The sequence below is a fragment of the Apus apus genome, chromosome 23 (genome assembly GCF_020740795.1).
Source record: "Apus apus isolate bApuApu2 chromosome 23, bApuApu2.pri.cur, whole genome shotgun sequence".
Lineage (NCBI taxonomy): Eukaryota > Metazoa > Chordata > Aves > Apodiformes > Apodidae > Apus > Apus apus.
The window spans coordinates 3,182,702-3,199,379 of NC_067304.1; the positions used below are offsets into that span (position 1 = coordinate 3,182,702).

General features: G+C 53.1%; 2 protein-coding genes across 3 annotated transcripts in view; one reads left to right on the forward strand and one right to left on the reverse strand.

Annotated features, from left to right (window-relative positions):
* Positions 1-801: 801 nt before the first annotated feature.
* LOC127393673 (ubiquinol-cytochrome-c reductase complex assembly factor 2) lies at positions 802-5,277 on the forward strand. Its single transcript, XM_051638986.1, has 4 exons — positions 802-1,147; positions 3,913-3,987; positions 4,320-4,389; positions 5,099-5,277. The coding sequence occupies exons 1-4, from the start codon at positions 1,010-1,012 to the stop codon at positions 5,191-5,193; spliced, it is 378 nt and encodes a 125-aa protein (XP_051494946.1). The 5' UTR covers positions 802-1,009; the 3' UTR covers positions 5,194-5,277.
* A 975-nt stretch (positions 5,278-6,252) lies between these two features.
* ITPR3 (inositol 1,4,5-trisphosphate receptor type 3) overlaps positions 6,253-16,678 on the reverse strand; it is a 42,562-nt gene continuing 32,136 nt past the window's right edge. For both annotated transcript variants that reach the window (XM_051638981.1, XM_051638980.1), the window contains exons 43-58: positions 16,410-16,520; positions 16,037-16,132; positions 15,678-15,779; positions 15,331-15,417; positions 14,583-14,693; positions 13,877-14,069; positions 12,790-12,915; positions 11,819-11,991; positions 11,547-11,711; positions 10,882-11,074; positions 10,298-10,393; positions 9,728-9,852; positions 8,957-9,122; positions 8,116-8,276; positions 7,466-7,627; positions 6,253-7,148 (exon numbers count right to left, since the gene is read on the reverse strand). In XM_051638981.1, the coding sequence (XP_051494941.1) occupies positions 7,080-7,148; positions 7,466-7,627; positions 8,116-8,276; positions 8,957-9,122; positions 9,728-9,852; positions 10,298-10,393; positions 10,882-11,074; positions 11,547-11,711; positions 11,819-11,991; positions 12,790-12,915; positions 13,877-14,069; positions 14,583-14,693; positions 15,331-15,417; positions 15,678-15,779; positions 16,037-16,132; positions 16,410-16,520 (2,136 nt within the window). In that variant the 3' untranslated portion in view covers positions 6,253-7,079. The remainder of the gene's footprint in view (positions 7,149-7,465; positions 7,628-8,115; positions 8,277-8,956; positions 9,123-9,727; positions 9,853-10,297; positions 10,394-10,881; positions 11,075-11,546; positions 11,712-11,818; positions 11,992-12,789; positions 12,916-13,876; positions 14,070-14,582; positions 14,694-15,330; positions 15,418-15,677; positions 15,780-16,036; positions 16,133-16,409; positions 16,521-16,678) is intronic.

Consider the following 16,678-nt stretch of genomic DNA (forward strand, 5'->3'; position numbering starts at 1 on the left):
GCTGGTGAAGAGCTGCTCTGCTCCCTGTGCTGTCCCCAGTCCCTCGCCCGTGGTGCACAGAGCCCGTCGACACACCCAGGGGAGGTATTTTGTCTTTATTTCTAGCCTGCAGAGTAGGGTGCTGGGCATCCAGCAGCTTCCAGGAAACAAGGAGGGTCTCATACACAAAACACCACCATGGGAGAAGCTACACAAACCTCACAACCCTGGTTCACTCACCACTCTGACCTGTACGGGTGCATTTCAGCTCGTGTTTACAATATGAAGCGGGGGGCCTGGCCGGCTGGTTCTCCCCAGCAATTTGGTTCTTACCAAAAGCAGCGCTGGGCGTGGGGGGGTGGGAGCGGCCTCTCGGGGCCCCCCTCAGACCCTCCTTGTCAGGGGGGTGAGAATCATAGAATCATAGAATCATAGGGGTTGGAAGGGACCTGGAAAGATCATCTAGTCCAACCCCCCCGCCAGAGCAGGGTGACCTAGAGCACATCACACAGGAAGGCGTCCAGGTGGGTTTTGAATGTCTGCAGAGAAGGAGACTCCACAGCCTCTCTGGGAGAGCTGAGGTGTCCTGTGTGCCTGGTGATGAAGGGTCTGGGGGGATGTCTGGATGCCTGAGGAGGAGCTGGCGGAGCTGGGGCCGAGGGGAGAGCCCCTGCCCCCGGGCAGGCCGTGAGGAGCCGGGGGGGCCGCTCAGCGGCCTCAACGAGGCGACGGCCCCGAGTCGCGCCAGGGGAGGCTGCGACGGGGCGTGAGGTAAAATTTCCCCGGCGGGTTTGTCAGGCGCGGGGGGGACGGCGCTGGAACCCCCGCCCCTGGAGGGACTCACGGGCCGTCCGGACGCGGTGCCGAGGGAGCTGCTGGCGGCGGGGCAGGCCCGGTCCCGCTCCCGCTCCTCCCGAGGCCCGGGCCGGGGGCAGGGCCGGGGCAGGGCCCGACCCGCTCCGCCCGAGCAGCCGCCGCAGGCCCCGCCTGGCCCCTCCGCGCCGCCGTCGGGCCCCGTGAGCGCGCGGCCATGGCGGGCGGGCGGTACCGGCGCTTCCTGCGGCTCTGCGAGGAGTGGCCGCTGGAGGAGACCAAGCGGCAGCGCGACCTGGGCGCGTTCCTGCGGCAGCGGGTGGCCCAGGCCTTCCGCGAGGGCGAGAACACACAGGTGAGGGCGAGAACACACAGGTGAGGGCGAGAACACACAGGTGAGGGCGAGAACACACAGGTGAGGGCGGGCCGGGCCGCGGCGGGGGCCGGGGGAGGAGGCCAAGCGGGGCCCGGGGCCCGTGTCGCCGCGTTCTGGGCACGGTTCGGTGCCGGCAGGGACGGGGTTTGGTGCCCCGGGGCCCTCCCTTCGCGGTTACCGCTCAGGTTGCGAGCGCCGTGAAACCCTCGCGGGTCTCGGGAGCCCCCTCGGGAGCCGCGGGGCTGCTCGGGGCCCGGGGCAGCCGCGCCCCTTATTCCTGGCGTGGGACGAGCCGCGCTGCCCGCCGGCTTCTTGCAGCCTGTGCTTTGCGAGCCCCGCGCCGGGGGCGGCGGGATGCGGGGCCTCCTGAGCTCGGCAGCGCCCTGCGGGGATCCGGGGAAGGCGGCTGCGCTGCTTCCCGCGCCGCTTCCGCGCCGTTTCCGCGCTGTTTCCGCGCTGCTTCCCGCGCTGTTTCCGCGCTGTTTCCGCGCTGTTTCCGCGCTGTTTCCGCGCCGCTTCCGCGCCGTTTCCGCGCTGTTTCCGCGCTGTTTCCGCGCTGCTTCCCGCGCTGTTTCCGCGCTGTTTCCGCGCTGTTTCCGCGCTGTTTCCGCGCTGTTTCCGCGCCGTTTCCGCGCTGCTGGGACGGCAGGGCCGTGTCTGGAGGCCGCAGTGAAACACAGTGTTCCTGGCTCCGTTAGGACGCGGTGGCTCCAGCGCCGGGTTCCCGCGGCAGCTGTAATTGCGTTGGGAGTTTAGGCTTTGGTGCTGAAATAAGTGAGAGGAGCTGATGCCTGATTTGGGCTTCAGACCTTTACAGGCTTGGAGGTGGTGATGTGGAACGCAAAGGTGCCCTCTCTTAGCATAAAAACGTGGTTCCAGACACGTGTTTTCTACTTCGAGAGGCCATTGTAGGCACCTCGTTCAATCCTGCTCACCAGAACACTCTGCAGACATTTCTGGGAGTGCTTGTTGCTTTTTCATGTGCCCAGGACAGCTGAGTGTGCTGCACCAATTGGCTGCAGGATCCCAAAGCTGCCACTCATCTTGAAAATCTAACTTGATGCCTGCAGCACTGATGTCAATTTGTATGTGTAAAGGCTTAATACAGCAAAGGGAAATGTACTGGCAGGCAGCAGGGGGAAAGTCTGAGGGAAGAGCTAGGACTGGAAAGGATCCTTTACCAGTCTAATGTCTGTTTTATTCACGTGGAATAAGATTTGCTGATTTAATGGGGTGTGTGTGAATAGTGTTTCTGCAGCCCGTTTAATGGCTATTCCTGCTGTCATTACTGAAACATTAGCAGGGGCACTGGGAATGTGGCTGCAGAGTGTGTTGAGCTGCAGATCACCTGCAGTGTGGTGGTGCTTGGCAGTCTGTCTGTCCCTGTTTCCTCTCTCCTGCAGCATCCATTACCTCTGGAACATGGAGAGCCTTTCCTTGCTTTCCATAGTTACCCCCCTCATGCTGAGCCTGGCCCCATGTCACAAGGACAGATGAGCTGTGGCATTTTACCCTGCCATGTTTCTGTTGATACTGTTGTTATTCCTGAGTTCATTTTCATCATTTATGTTTGATGTCAAGGGAGATGATTCTCCCCCTTTACTCAGCTTTGTGAGACCCCACCTGAAGAACTGTGTCCAGTTCTGGAGCCCCCAGTGTAAGAAGGACAATGAGCTCCTGGAAAGAGTCCAGAGGAGGCCACAAAGATGATGGGAGGGCTGGAGCAGCTCTGCTCTGGAGACAGGCTGGGAGAGTTGGGGTGTTCAGCCTGGAGAAGAGAAGGCTCCAGGGAGACCTTGGAGCACCTTCCAGTGCCTGAAGGGGCTCCAGAAAAGCTGGGGAGGGACTTGGGACAAGGGCAGGAGGGATGGGATGAGGGGGATGGATGAAAAGTGGAAGAGGGAGCTTGAGGTTGGACATGAGGAGGAAATTCTTTGCTGTGAGGGTGGTGAGACCCTGGCCCAGGTTGCCCAGGGAAGCTGTGCCTGCCCCATCCCTGGCAGTGTTGAAGGGCAGGTTGGATGGGGCTTGGAGCAACCTGGGCTGGTGGGAGATGTCCCTGCCCATGCAGGGGGCTGGGACTGGATGATCTTGAAGATCCCTTCACACCCAAACCATTCCATGGTTCTCTGATACTCCATCTCATCAAGCAGCAATGCTGAGTTCTGCTCTGGCCCTCTCTACAATATCAGACCAGGATGTTCCATCCACACAGAAATAGAAATGCATTTACCCCTCACAAGCTGCTCACTGTCTTTCATCCTGCTTTTTCCTTATCAATTTTAAGCTATTTTCAGCCTGCACTGGGGCTTTCTAACTTCCATCCTGGTAGGTTATCCTGTTGGATGCTTATAAAACATCCATAGAACAAAAACATCCATAGAATAAAACAGGTGGCCCAACTGGCCTTTGAGCTTGAAGTCTCTCAGAATTTCACAGCAGTGGCTGATATACATGAGAAGAAAACTGTCCAGTAGTATTTTTGTCACTGTGTATTCACAGCTGATCTGTCAGATCATTATTTAAGCAGAGTTGAAGGTCCAGGCAGGAAATCACACACCTCCTTGTTCTTTGTGGCCAAGCTGGTGAGAAGTGGAGGGGAAAGAAAACAGCATAGTGGGGGTCAGCAGCATCCTGCATGGCACTGAGAGGTCACCTGAGCTGCTCCTGGACTGTCCTTCTCACAGCTTGGCCACGAGGTGGGTTTAAAACAAGGTCTCTGTGGTACTTTGATCCCTTCCCAGATTGCTGACCCCGAGACCTGCGACAGGATGTACGAGAGCTTGGTCAGGATCCACACCAACTACTACAAGAACAAGGTGAGCTCTGGCATCAGCCATCCTGTCTCTGTTGGCAGGTGAGTGGCCACCTGCTGCAGTCTGCTCCCTGCTCCCAGGGGGTTCCTGGGAATGTCTGACAGATAAATAATGACCGGGGGGAGGCAGGACAACCTGGTGCCCTTGGTCACTCTGGGAAAGCTGCAGCCATCTGGGACATGTGTGGGCAATGCAGGCAGTTCTTGGTGTGGGTGAACTGAATTCTTGACTGAAAATGAGCTCAGGCTCCTCTGCATGGGGATGTTTTTGCCCGTTTTCACTACAAGTAACTTACTTTCTCTCTCTCTTTCCCAAAACTTTTCTTGTGGGTGAAGTATCCACGCCTGAAAGACACAAGCTTCACTGGAGTGACAGTGGAAGATTGCAAGATGATCCTAGCAACAGGTACCAGCACTGGGCTTGTTTTGAGAGTCAGTCAGTGCAGGAGATAAAGTACATTGTGGTGTTCACTGCACCAGTTCTGAAAACCTGTGACTGACAGACAGAATGGATCTGCTGTGCAGGAATATCAGCACATTTAATGAGGAGTAGGTTCAGGAATAACTGAGGACATCTTCAGTAATGGAACAGGGTGAAAAGTCAGTTGTATTTTGCACTGGGCAGGAACAGCAGAGGGTTTGCAAGGGCTCTTTGAGATCAGGTACCAGGATCTATGTGGGAGAAACCCACGTTTGCTACATCATTCCAAAATTTTCCAGCTTCTGTTTCACTGTGTTCAAATTCCCTTCAGTATCTCCCTTTTTGTATCAGGCTTTGAGAGAAAACAGGGTTCCATGATGCAGAAATCCTCTCAGCCAGTTCAGTGGGTAAGTGCAGTGTAGGAAGCCAGTGCAGTTGGTTCTGCTCCAGTTCCTAACTTTGATTGTCATGCTTGGAAACCGAATATTAGTTGTTAGTGATAAGGGACCCTCTGCAATCAGTGATTGGAAGGGAAAACAAACTTGCCTCAGGCCCTGAAATAGGAATTAAGATGAGAAGTCAAGAATAGGATAAGATAGGCAGGCAAAGCTTCACAGAGGCCTTTCATTCCTCTGCTTTTCTTCCTCTTTTCCTCCCTCTCTCTCTCTTTCTCTCTCTTTCCCCTCCTTTTCAGACATTATGGAGCAGATGGAAGACATGAAGAAAGGGACATGGAGAAAACTGCGAGAAAAGTTTTCTGCCAAGAAACCTGAAGAGGACTCCAAGTGACAGGCAAACTCCCAGGTTCTCCACTGTATATATTCCCAAAGCACTGTGTGTTGCCCTGATGAATAAAGCCATTTATTCCTCTTAGCCCCAGCATTCTTCTTCTGACCTGCACCTCACTCCTTTCAGTTTTAGTGCCCCTTCTTCTTCCTGAGCCATCCAGGACACAGCTTGAGACATCTGTGCCACTCTGGAGCAATAATGTAGTGTGGAAGGAAGAGCTTTGTGGTGTGAGACCAGACCTTTTGTTACAAGAAATGGAACAGGCAGGGGATGCACAGAGCAAGTGGATGCAGCTGTGGTAGCTTTAAATTTCCTTGTGAAGGTACCAGGGGTGATGTGAAACAGCAGCTGTGCTGGACTCTGTGCTGGCAACTGGGAAATGGAGGGAGGGGTGACTTTAATAATCACATTTGTTTGCCTTTTGAGAAAAGCCAGGACAGAGCTGAGGGTGAGTTTGCCATGGTGATAGAGGAGCAGTGTAAGACTTGGAGATTTGAGTCAAGTGCCACAGCAGCAGGAGGCTGGCCCAGCTCTGTGCACATCTTCCTCAGCCTGAGGACAAGGTTCCATGTGAGTTACTGCCTATCTGAGGGATAAAGATAGGTTTTAATGACATGTGGGTATATAAGGCCATAAACAAATTTCAAGTGTGATTAGTCCAGTGCTGTGGCCTGGCTTTATTGCTTTTTTAAAGCTTTAATGCTTGCATTAGTGTCTATTCTTGGGAGGCAGAGGCACAGGGCTGTAGGCCCTGCTGCTTGGCTGGGGAAGGATGAGTGGAGCAGCATCCTGCTCCTTTTTCTCTCTTTGAACAGTGTTTTCCTGGCAAGTGGTGAAAGACTTTGAAACTTTGCAGCAGGCTCTAATCCCAAGCTTCAGAAAACAAGGCTGGTGGTCAAGGTAGTTCATCATGGCAGGATTCTTCTTTGGAAGAGCCTCATGCTGTATTTCAGTGTATAGCTGAGGCTTCTGGTTTGTGGAACACCTTGAATCTTTGCATTGCTTTGTATTTCTACTTCTAACAACCTCAGCACATACCAGAGTGCACAGGGAGGGGGCTTTCTTTACCATGTTTAAGGTTTTATTATAACATGATTTGTGTTTAATTTAGTTAAGGCAATTTACACTTTAGTTCTTAAGTAACAACAATGACAACAACAACAAAATAACAACAACCAAAAAACATGACACCAGAGATGAAACTAAAACACAGGACACCCCTTCACAGTGAACTCCTGTAAACCTGCACTCTCCTACTACTACTGCCCAGATATCCTTGGTCCACAGAAGGCAAAAGACTAGTTCACACTAGTAACAAGCTTACTCATCTGGTGAGTTAAATTAACAAAATCCACCTCCTTGAGTTTAGCTCCTCTTTACTGCACCCCAGTGATGAAGAGAATGCTTTAAAATGGAGAGGGATCAGCATGGAGCAGGTACAGTAAATAAGATGGCTGGTTTGCAAAGATCCAGGGGCACTAGTGCCACTCTGGGAATAAGTTAAATATTGCAGCCCTACAACTAGTGCCACCACACCTGGGGGGGGACCTCGCCGGGATGCAGCGCATGGAGATAAAGATACACCCCTGCCCACTGGCAAAATAAGGAGTTGTTGCAATGAGGAATAAAAGTCCTGGATAATTTATCTGCCTATGAGGGTGTTAGACTAATGTGTGGGTCCAGGGATGGTGAGGAATCCTGGCCAGTCCCTGGTTCCTGACGTGCTCACAAGTGCTCTAAGGAAAATGTTGCCTGTGAAGCCCTTTGGCACAGTCCATCTTCCTCTGGCAGCAACATCCATGTGTGGAACCCAGGAAGAAGCAGCCTCCTTAGCTGATACAGGTGTGCAGCCTCTCGGTGGATGAAGCTGAAGCTTCTTCTCCATCTTAGTGGTTCATGGAATTCTGGACATCCACAAAACCCATCCTTTGCCTGCGCTTCCGTTGCTCTGTCATCTAGAGTGCAAACAAGGACATGGGTGAGGGGGGAAACCAGGGCACCTCACTCTGCACCAACTGCTCCTCTGACCAGGCTGCCTTAGAAACCTGCCAGGAAACACTGAGTTGGCCTCTCTTGGATGAGGAAGTAGCAAAAAAACACATCCCAAGTGTCCCTGACCACCCCCAAAAAGAGCTGCAGGAGCCCTTTGCTTTGTGTCTGAATTTGTACTGGCTTGGGCTGGTTCTGCCTCCTGTTCCTTGCAATCAGTGCCTGTTTTGGTGAGAACAGTGGGTTTCCTCAGAAGTTCCTATCATTAAAAGGTATTTAGTACCTGTTCCTTCAGCTCGTTCAGCTGGGAGGTGAGGTGGGACACCAGCTTCATCGTGGTGTTGAGTTTGTCTTGCAGGTTTCGGATCTCGTTCTGTTCCCCTTCCCCTTCATTGCTGACCAGTGACATGGCTCGCATCCGGGGGAACCAGTCAAGGTTCTTGTTCTGGAAAGGTGACCATGGGGAAGGGGAGTTAGAGAGAGGGTGAGGAAGAGGGAGAAGACCAGGTAGGAATTAACAGGAAGCCTGGCTGTGCTTAAGGATTGCAGAAATTCCCAAAGGCTTGTCGGTATTTTTGCCAATTTCCCACAAACGTTCAATTTCTGGTGTTTTTCTTGCACCCTTCTGGGCTTCAGTTGAGAAGTTTTAATTTTCTAAAGTTCCTTTCCCTCCCATTTTGCCTCATAATCACCTTGAGGTCACACTCTGTACTGCCTGGTTCTGCCCTTCCTTCAACCCTTAAACACACAGTACAAAGCATCACACAGACAAGGTGGCGGCGGCTGAGATTACAAAGGTGGAATAACCAGCTGAGAAGGAACAACACTATTAAAAATTTCTTCTCAAAACTGTTTTTAATTTGCCAAGCCCTTTGCTCTCAAATATTCCCCTGGGGAGCAGTGATGGAAGTGCTGCCCTGAGAGGACATGTACCTTTATCATCTGTGCCACGTAACTCTCGGGCCCGGTGTAGTCCGTCTTGTTCTTCACTCGCACCAGGACTATGAAGTACAAGTAGTTCCACATGTTGTGCTCATATTTAATGTGCTCCTCAAAGGACACGGTCTTGTTGTCAAACTTGTCCCTTTCGAGTCCTGGGAAAGGCAGGAGAAGGTGGAGGGAGGAGGAGAGGGGAGGAGAAGGTGCAAAGTGAGCAAGCAAACCAACGTGGAAGGGAGCAGAGCTCATTGCATCCTCTCCCAGGTGTGACTTTCAAGAAGTACTTTTAATAATTAGTTGGCATTTAGCACACAACATCCAAAACAAGGGGAAAATAACCAGCTGTGGATTGAGGAGGCTTCTATTTAAAGTGCTACTTAGCTATGCTTCCTGCTGAAGTATCTAAAAGCATAAAATGGACCCAGTGGATCTCTTAAGAAAAAAGCAGCTTGACTTTTATTGGGTTTGTCCCTTCCATTGGATGCCTTCTGGTGGCTGAAAGCATTCCAGAACCTTGCCTGGATTTTATTTCCTTAGTACTATGGTGCTTTTTTTCCTAAGTGATGGTCTCAGGAGTGACAGATGCACAGTGACAAGGACTCCACAATGGCTTGGTTTAACACCTCACTAGCAGGAACAATACAGACAGTTTCCCCTCTCAGTCTGTGTCCTTGTTTAAGCCTCACACTGCAGTGACCCATGGGTGAACAGACTGAAGTTCTGCTGTGAATCAAATGAAAACCAGAAACCAGCTGAACTTTTCTTTCTTCCCTCAGCCTTGGAAAAGAGGAAGAGCTTTAGGGAAGTTCCTACACCCCAAGGTCCCAGTGCTCACCACATATGAAGCAGGTGGTCTTCAGTATCTCCTCCTTCTTTTGCTTCTCGCTCCTCAGATCAGCGAAGGTGTCAATAATGACCCCAAAGATGAGGTTAAGAACAATGATAATGACAATGAAGAAGAAGAGGAGGTCGTAGACAACCCGAGCAGGAAACAAGGACTCCTGTAACAGATCATCATGGAATGGTTTGGGTGGGAAGGGACCTTCAAGATCATCCAGTTCCAACCCCCTGCATGGGCAGGGACACCTCCCACCAGCCCAGGCTGCTCCAAGCCCCATCCAACCTGCCCTTCAACACTGCCAGGGATGGGGCAGCCACAGCTTCCCTGGGCAGCCTGGGCCAGGGTCTCACCACCCTCACAGCAAAGAATTTCTTCCTAATGTCTCACCTAAATCTCCCTCTTCCAGTTTGAATCCCTCACCCCTTGTCCTCTCCCTCCCTGCCCTTGTCCCAAGTCCCTCCCCAGCTTTCCTGGAGCCCCTTCAGGCACTAGAAGGTGCTCTAGGGTCTCTCTGGAGCCTTCTCTTCTCCAAGCTGATGAACTCTGGAGATGAAAGGGACAAATGTGCCTCTCTTGGGCACCTCTCCTCTAGCCCCTGCAAACCTGCTGCCTCGTGGCACAGACCACAGGCTGAGGGGGAACAACAGGGATGTGATAAAGAGGAGGAAAGCACCCAAGGCCAGTGTGTGGGATAGAGCTGGAAGTGTCACAGCTCTCAGGGAGGTAGGAGGACAGGACTGAGCAGAAGGGGGTGCCCAAACTCACATCCTTGGATGGCTTCCGCAGGATGTCCCCCACGCCCCCTCCGTTCCTCAGGCCGTGGTTCAGGACAGTGACAATGCACATGAGCAGCGTGTCACAGGCACGTTCCCACTGGTCAGCCTCTGTTTCTGGAGCACCAGAGGGGGAAATAAGAGCAAAAAACTCAGAGCACAGACAGGGCAGAGGCACCAGGTCCTTGCAAAGGATCCCGAGCTGCCGTGATGCAGCAGCAAAGCTCCTGGGAGCAGCTGCTCCTTGTGCATTTCCCCACCAGCAGCTCCTCCAGCTGCCTCCTGCTGTGGAGGTGTTTGGCTGAGCCCTCCTGAAGCTCCCACTTCCTTTATGACTAAATTGAATCTGCTTCAACATGATTTTTAAATTTTTTTGTTATGCCAGGGTCAGTGCAAAATTTGCAGGCCTCTTGCTTAAACATGTGCCAGAAAGTGGGTTGTTTTTTCTTGTCCCCCATCTTTGAGAAGTTACTGTAGAACTTTGATCTGAGCTCACTGACAAACCAGGCAGCCAAGCTACTCTGCCACTAACAGACTTGACCTTTCTAATGAGCTCACTTACCTTCCAAGGCAGTGGGCACAGCAGAGCAGCTAATTTTGTCCCCGCTACATGACTCCATGAAGGTCTCCATGTTCCTTTGCATCCCCAAGGGGTCATCTGCAAGTAAGAGAGCCCACAGGCTGGTCAGAGCCTCAGCTGGCCTTAGGAAAGCTCTTCCCTGCTGTCACTGGTGCTTTGAAACTGCCTCTTCTTGTAGCTTTCAAGCTTCTTGGGAAGAAAAATTGCTTTGCATTTTTCCCAGGCTTTTCCAGGTGTTGAACCTTCTGCTCAAGTCCCAGGAAGTCCCCTGCAGTGCTCAAGCTTCAGCTGTAGCTGTTTCACCCCCCTGGCCCCCAAACCCAGCTCTGGCAGCACAAGGGCCTGAAGCTGGCACAGGCAGGTGTCTTCTCTGCCAACCTCAAACTCAAGAGCTACCAGGAGCTTGTCCCAAGGGGTCCAAAACCCACGATACAGACACGTCTGTGATTCTGCAGCAGGGAGGGAGCAGCTCCTCACACGATGGTCCAGCTGCAGAAGGGACCCACTCCCTGCTTGGCCCCTCTCCCCCCAGACACCACAGCCACCCGGGGCAAGGGCTGAACAACCTTTGGCTTTGCTCTCTGGCAGCCGGTCCACCTCCAGGATGAAGTCATCCTTCAGGAACAGGAAGCCCACGATGGAGAAGAGGTAGACGAGGATGAGGGCCAGCAGGGCAGTCAGCAGGATGGAGCGGCCGTTCCGCGTCACGCTCTTGATGACATTAAACAAGGTCTCCTCACGGTAGATCAAGTCAAACAGCTAAAAAAGGAGCAAGGAGCAAAGGAATGCCATGGGGTGCTTTTCTTGATCATGCCTGGCCTACCTACACCCCCTTTTATCCAGAGATTTGGATCGCTCAGCAGACCTTGACTAACTTTCACATAAAACACGTAAGTTTCCCAGCTCATTGTAGGGAAGTAGAGAAGGATGAAGTGATTTATGCTCAGCAGGAGAGCCAAGAATAGGACACATGCATGGTACCTCTGCCCTCACCAGCTCATGTTGTCTCCCAGCTGACCCAGATAAAGCACACAGCAAAGATTAGAAAAGGAGAGAGAGCAACAGACCAGGAGAGAGACAGTAATAGATACTGTCGGAAGGCAGACCAAGATTAGAGCACAGCAAACTCTTCTCACTGCTGTTATCAATCAGCCCCTGGAAGGTGTCACAGCAACCTTCTAACGGGGCAGACAGGCTACCTCAGTGCCCCAAACATCTGCATTTATTGTACCAGGATGCTGTAGAAGAGTTCGTGCACAAAGAGGCCCAGGACGCTGGTCACAATGTAGCCAACATGGTAAAGAAACTCCACGTCCATGATCATGGCCTTGTAGCCTCGGATGAAGGTCCCACGATTGCCCACGAAGCTCACCACAAACACAATCTTGTTGGTCAGCTGGGGAACAACCAGAAAGGGGAGGGAGTGGGGTTTGCTGCCCTTTGAGAATGCAGGATGCTTGGTGAATCCTGGGTCGGTTTTTTTTCAGCACGTGGAGAACTTACATTGAGGGCCCCCAGGATGTTGAGGGTGAGCCCGATCCCCAGGTAATAAATGGATCTCAGGATCAGGGCCACGAGGAGTGGTCGCACACCGTAACGCTTGGTGAACAGGGCCATGATGGAGAAGCAGATCAGGATCCAGAAGAGCAGTGAGATCAGCGGGGAATCCAGCACTCCTGGGAAGAGAAGACCCACAGCAATGAAACAGCCTGGGATTCAGCAGGTGCTGCTGGTCGGACACGGGGCTGCTGTCCAGAAGAGCTGATTATCAGAATCATAGAACGGTTTGGGCTGGAAAGGACCTTCAAGATCACCCAGTCCCAACCCCCTGCATGGGCAGGGACACCTCCCACCAGGCCAGGTTGCTCCAAGCCTCATCCAACCTGCCCTTCAACACTGCCAGGGATGGGGCAGCCACAGCTTCCCTGGGCAACCTGGGCCAGGCTCTCACCACCCTCACAGCAAAGAATTTCCTCCTCATGTCCAACCTCAAGCTCCCTCTTCCAGTTTTAATCCATTACCCCTTGTCCTCTAACAACAAGCCCTTGTAACAAGTCCTTCCCTAGCTTTTCAGAGGAAAGAAAGAGAGAAATGATGCTTGACTGCAAAGACAAGTGTTGACCAAGATGGTTCTCACTGCTACGTTTTTCTAACATCTTCCAGCTGAGATCCCCAAACCCCTGCAGGTGGTGGTAGCTTTGCCTGGCAGCAGGTACATACCCTGTCATTGCTTCCCCCCACTTTACAAACAGGGAAAGTGCAGCACAGGGAGAAGAGAATTCCCTGAGAAGGAAGCAGAGGGAGGGCTGGCAGCTGAAGTCTTGCCTCCATCCCTCCCTTTGACCAGCAGAAAAGGACTTGGGGAGACAAAAGACCAAAGGTGAGGGGAGTACAGGCAAAGGGACCACTTTTCCTGCACATGAAGGTCCCCTTTTTCTTCCACCTCGAGGAGCAGCAGATGCTGTGGCACTTACCCATGGAAGTGGCTTCAACATAGGGGTAGAAGAAAGCAATGATTATGTTGATGAAGACAGCCAGGTTGAAGGAAATGCTTCCCCAGAGTGTCATTCTGCGGGAGAACCAGTACATCAGCGGCATGCCTGGAGGGAAAGGAGGCAGACACACAAATCTCAGCCAACCTGGGCCAACCAGGGAAGGTTTTCTCCTCCCAGACATCCAAAGGGCTCAGCTCAGTATGGCTAGCAGGCCCAGAGGGACCTTCACCTCCCACTTCCTTCAAAACATTAGAAAAGCTCCCTCCTCATCTTCTGGAATGGGAGTGCAAGTTTAACATGTTTCTGCTCACTTTTCTGGGCTCTCAGCCTTTTGACCTGCTCTGGCACCTTGGAATCAGATCTGCTCCATTCTCCTCCTCCCCACCTCCCACAGCCTTGTGTCCTTCAAAGCAACCTTTGTGGTTGCAGCACTGGTGCTCAGTCCCAGAGAAGACCCAGCCAGCAATTTCCTATCCACACTGGAAACTTGTTTCCTGCTGAATTCCTAAGATAGTTTTGACTGAATCTGTGGAGTTCTTTTTCAGAGCTGCTGCACTGCCCCTCAGCTGCATCCCAGTATTTATAGTGGGACTCTTTATTGAGCTTCTGGTATTTTAAGCCAGGATTTCCATTCCAATGCAGCCCTGAGAGCAGCTGAGCAGGCCTGCAGGTGGCAGAGAAACCAGTTTTATTTCCCATGTGCAGCTGTTAGATCCTGGCTTAGGATCAGGCAACCAAAACCAACTGGAGAGAGGGCTTTCCAGGGGAAAACACCTGCAGGTGTATCCCTAGGGAATGTGCTGGAAGATGCCCTTCAGACTGCTGAGGAGCTGCAGTGTCAGGCATGGAGGTAACACACCCCTGGGCTCTGGATTAACCTGCACTCCCTGCCAACAGCCAAGTGGGATGTGCTCTATGGAGCAAGGAGCACAAGGAGCTTGGAGATGTGATTTCCTGGCTGCTCCCAAGGTTTGCAGCCCTTCCCAGCAGGGCTGCCTCCCCCTTTCCCAAAACAGGGGCTGTTCCAAGTGCCTGTGCTCGCCAGGAAGGTCTGGTTTGCTCTTACTGCGCAGCTTCTTCTGCCATTCCATCTCGTTGTGGAGGAAGGACGACTGGTCGAAGAAATCACTGACTTTGCTGCCTTGCTCATCCTGCTCCGTGGTGGTGAAGAGTCGGTACTTGGTCTCCTTGGTGAGGAACTCACAGATTCCAGGCACTGGGAAGATGATCTGCTCCATGCTCCGGTCCAGGCGCACGATCTGTAGGAAGGGGGGGAAGGTGGTACCATCAGATCCTGCTCTGCCAGGCTTTGGTTTCCTCTTTTCCAGGCCCAGCTGTGCCTTTCCCCTCCTCCCTCCAACTCCACCAGGATCCAAACATCATCAACCCCTCTTCTATAACGATTAAATGGGCCAAGCAAAGGCAGCTCTTGGCTGTGCTGGAGGACAACTGGGAGCATGGAGGACAACTGGGAGCACATGGATCCTTGCTGGTCCATCTGCATGGACATCCAAGCTGGCAAACAGGGATGGGGCTGCCAACCTGGCTGCATCCCAGCTGCTGCTGGGAGGAAAAGGAAGGGTCCAGGGGTGAGCTCCTTCCCCCAGCTCCCTGTGGGCTCTGCTAACCCCTCCAGCATGAGCCAATGGCTCATCAGCTCCTTGCTGGCACAGGGATGGGAAGGCTCCTAGTGTGAAATAACAAGGCATGGGGCAGCTGGAGCACAAGTGGGATTCACAGACCCTGGCAACCCAACAGCTCCCAGGTCTTGCCTCAATCTGGGAGGTGTGTTTCTCATAATATGCCAGTGGATCCTCCTCTTCTTCCTGGACTGGGGCCGTCGACTTCAGCATCTGGGTCAGCTGCTTGTTGTTTAGGCTGAGCTGGGATGTGGGAGAGGGAGAAGGGGTGAGAGTGGCTCAGCCTGGGGAGTCAGGTCTAACTGTCCTGGAAACAGAGTTCCTCAAAAATCTACTAGAGCTGATGAGTTTTCAGGGAAAAGCAAATGAATTCTAGCTTCCTAAAGGGCTACGAGCCCTCCCTGAGGTGACAGACATTCAGTTCCCTGCAATAATTACATCCAAATGCTGCTAATCCACAAATTACAAATCAATGCCCATTAAACCCCAGGGAAATCATACGACTGCTGAATCTCATTTGGGATCTAAGGTATTCAGGCAAGAAATGGTGGTGAAGGACTCAGTTCTTTCTTTTCAGAAGTGAAAGGGAGAAAACAGGTACCAGCAGGACCCCCTCAGGGCCACCAGCCTGTCCCTCTGGATGTCACCCTATGGCTGAGCCCCACAAATATGGGTTTCTGCAGCCTTTGGACTTGTAGTTTTGGCTACAAGGGCACTGATGATTCTTTCTTTCTTTAGTCTGCCCCGGGGAACACCAGAGCCCATCAAATCTTAACCAACATAAGCCAGAGAGGGTGGGAGAAGCTGCTCCTTGGAGCCTGTGGTCAGGGTTGGGGTGGGCAGGGTGGGCTCTGCCTCCATTCCCGAGGCCTCTCTGTACCATGGATGAGATCCCCTCCTCCTCCTCTTCCTGGATTCTCTTCACTGGCTTCAGGAGCTGCTGCAGAGACTTGTTGTGTCGTGACAGCTGGAAGAAGGACAGTGAGAGCCGGGTGAGCAGCTACCAGTGCCCACAGCAGCAGGACAGCCAGTGAGCTGGGGGGCTGGCTTCTCCCAGGAGCCAAAAGCACATTTCCCAGCCATCCCTCCCCAAGGAGACCAGCCTGGCTGAAGGAAATGGAAATTCACATAGAGAAACATCTGCCAATTGGTGAGTGGGAGCCCAGCACAGCACAGGGAGCCCAGCCTGGGAGGGACCCTGCTGTGCTCAGGCTGCAGCATCAGTACCTGCAGCGCCAGGATGTAAATGTTGTGACCAACTTCCCGGGGGGAAACCTCAGCATTTTCACACTCCTCCTCCTGCAGATAGGCCTTCTTAATCACATCGACCTGGAAGGCAGCAGAGGGACAGTGAGCTCCTCCCTGTCTCCTTGTCTTGTTTTCCAATCCTTGAGGAATGGCTCTGGGAATGCCAACAGGCAAGAATGCTGGGGCAGGTGGTGGTGTGTGAGCAGGGTTATGGCACCAGCTGTGATGTTTATTGAGTTGCAAACCAGAAACTGCAGCAGGACTTGCATGCAGAAGAGATCCAGGGAAGCCAGGGGCTCCTGGGACCAGGCTGGGGGTGCTTCACTGTCAGCCCTTACCAGTTCCTGCGGGCGGAGGCTGATGAGGATCCGCTCAGCGTTTTCACTGTCATGTCTGCTCTCCATGAGGGCCAAGAGGAGCTTGGAAGCATTGTCCTGGTGAGGAGAAGCCCTCAGTGAGGGGAGCTGTGCCCTGCCTCTGCCCAGGGTGGGCAAAACTCCCCCCCATGCCCTGATCAGCCACTACTCCCCAGAGTGCCAGAGACAACCCCAGACTCTCACGGTGGAGATGCACCAGCCCTGTCCCACCAAGCTCCCGTGCTGGATGACCTGCTGCAGTGGCCACCTCACCCCACAGCACACCCCACGGCCATGCCACAAGCCCACGCAGCCATGCCCAGGTGTGTAGCCACCACCCCAGCCCTCTGCCCACCTTCAGCTGCAGGACCAGGTCCATGCGGTACTTGCAGAGGGGGCTGATGTCGTTGAGGATGAGGGCTGTGATGATGTCAATCCCGTTGGACTCGTGGGTCACGATGCAGCTCTGGGGGAGCAACACAAGGTGTTATTCCACTGGTGCTGCCAGTCCCCCCAGTTGCACCCTCTAACACAGCCCAGGTCCAAACCAGTGCCCTGCCTACAGCACCAACCCTGCCCCACTACCCCAGGAACCCCAAATCTCCTCTCCCCATGGACAAGGAA

Bases quoted from the DNA above. Each gene is read 5' to 3' on its own strand.
- LOC127393673 (XM_051638986.1), top strand. From the start codon at position 1,010: ATGGCGGGCGGGCGGTACCGGCGCTTCCTGCGGCTCTGCGAGGAGTGG. The intron at 3,988-4,319 runs GTGAGCTCTGGC...TTGTGGGTGAAG, and splicing joins CCAACTACTACAAGAACAAG to TATCCACGCCTGAAAGACAC. The intron at 4,390-5,098 runs GTACCAGCACTG...CCTCCTTTTCAG, and splicing joins CAAGATGATCCTAGCAACAG to ACATTATGGAGCAGATGGAA.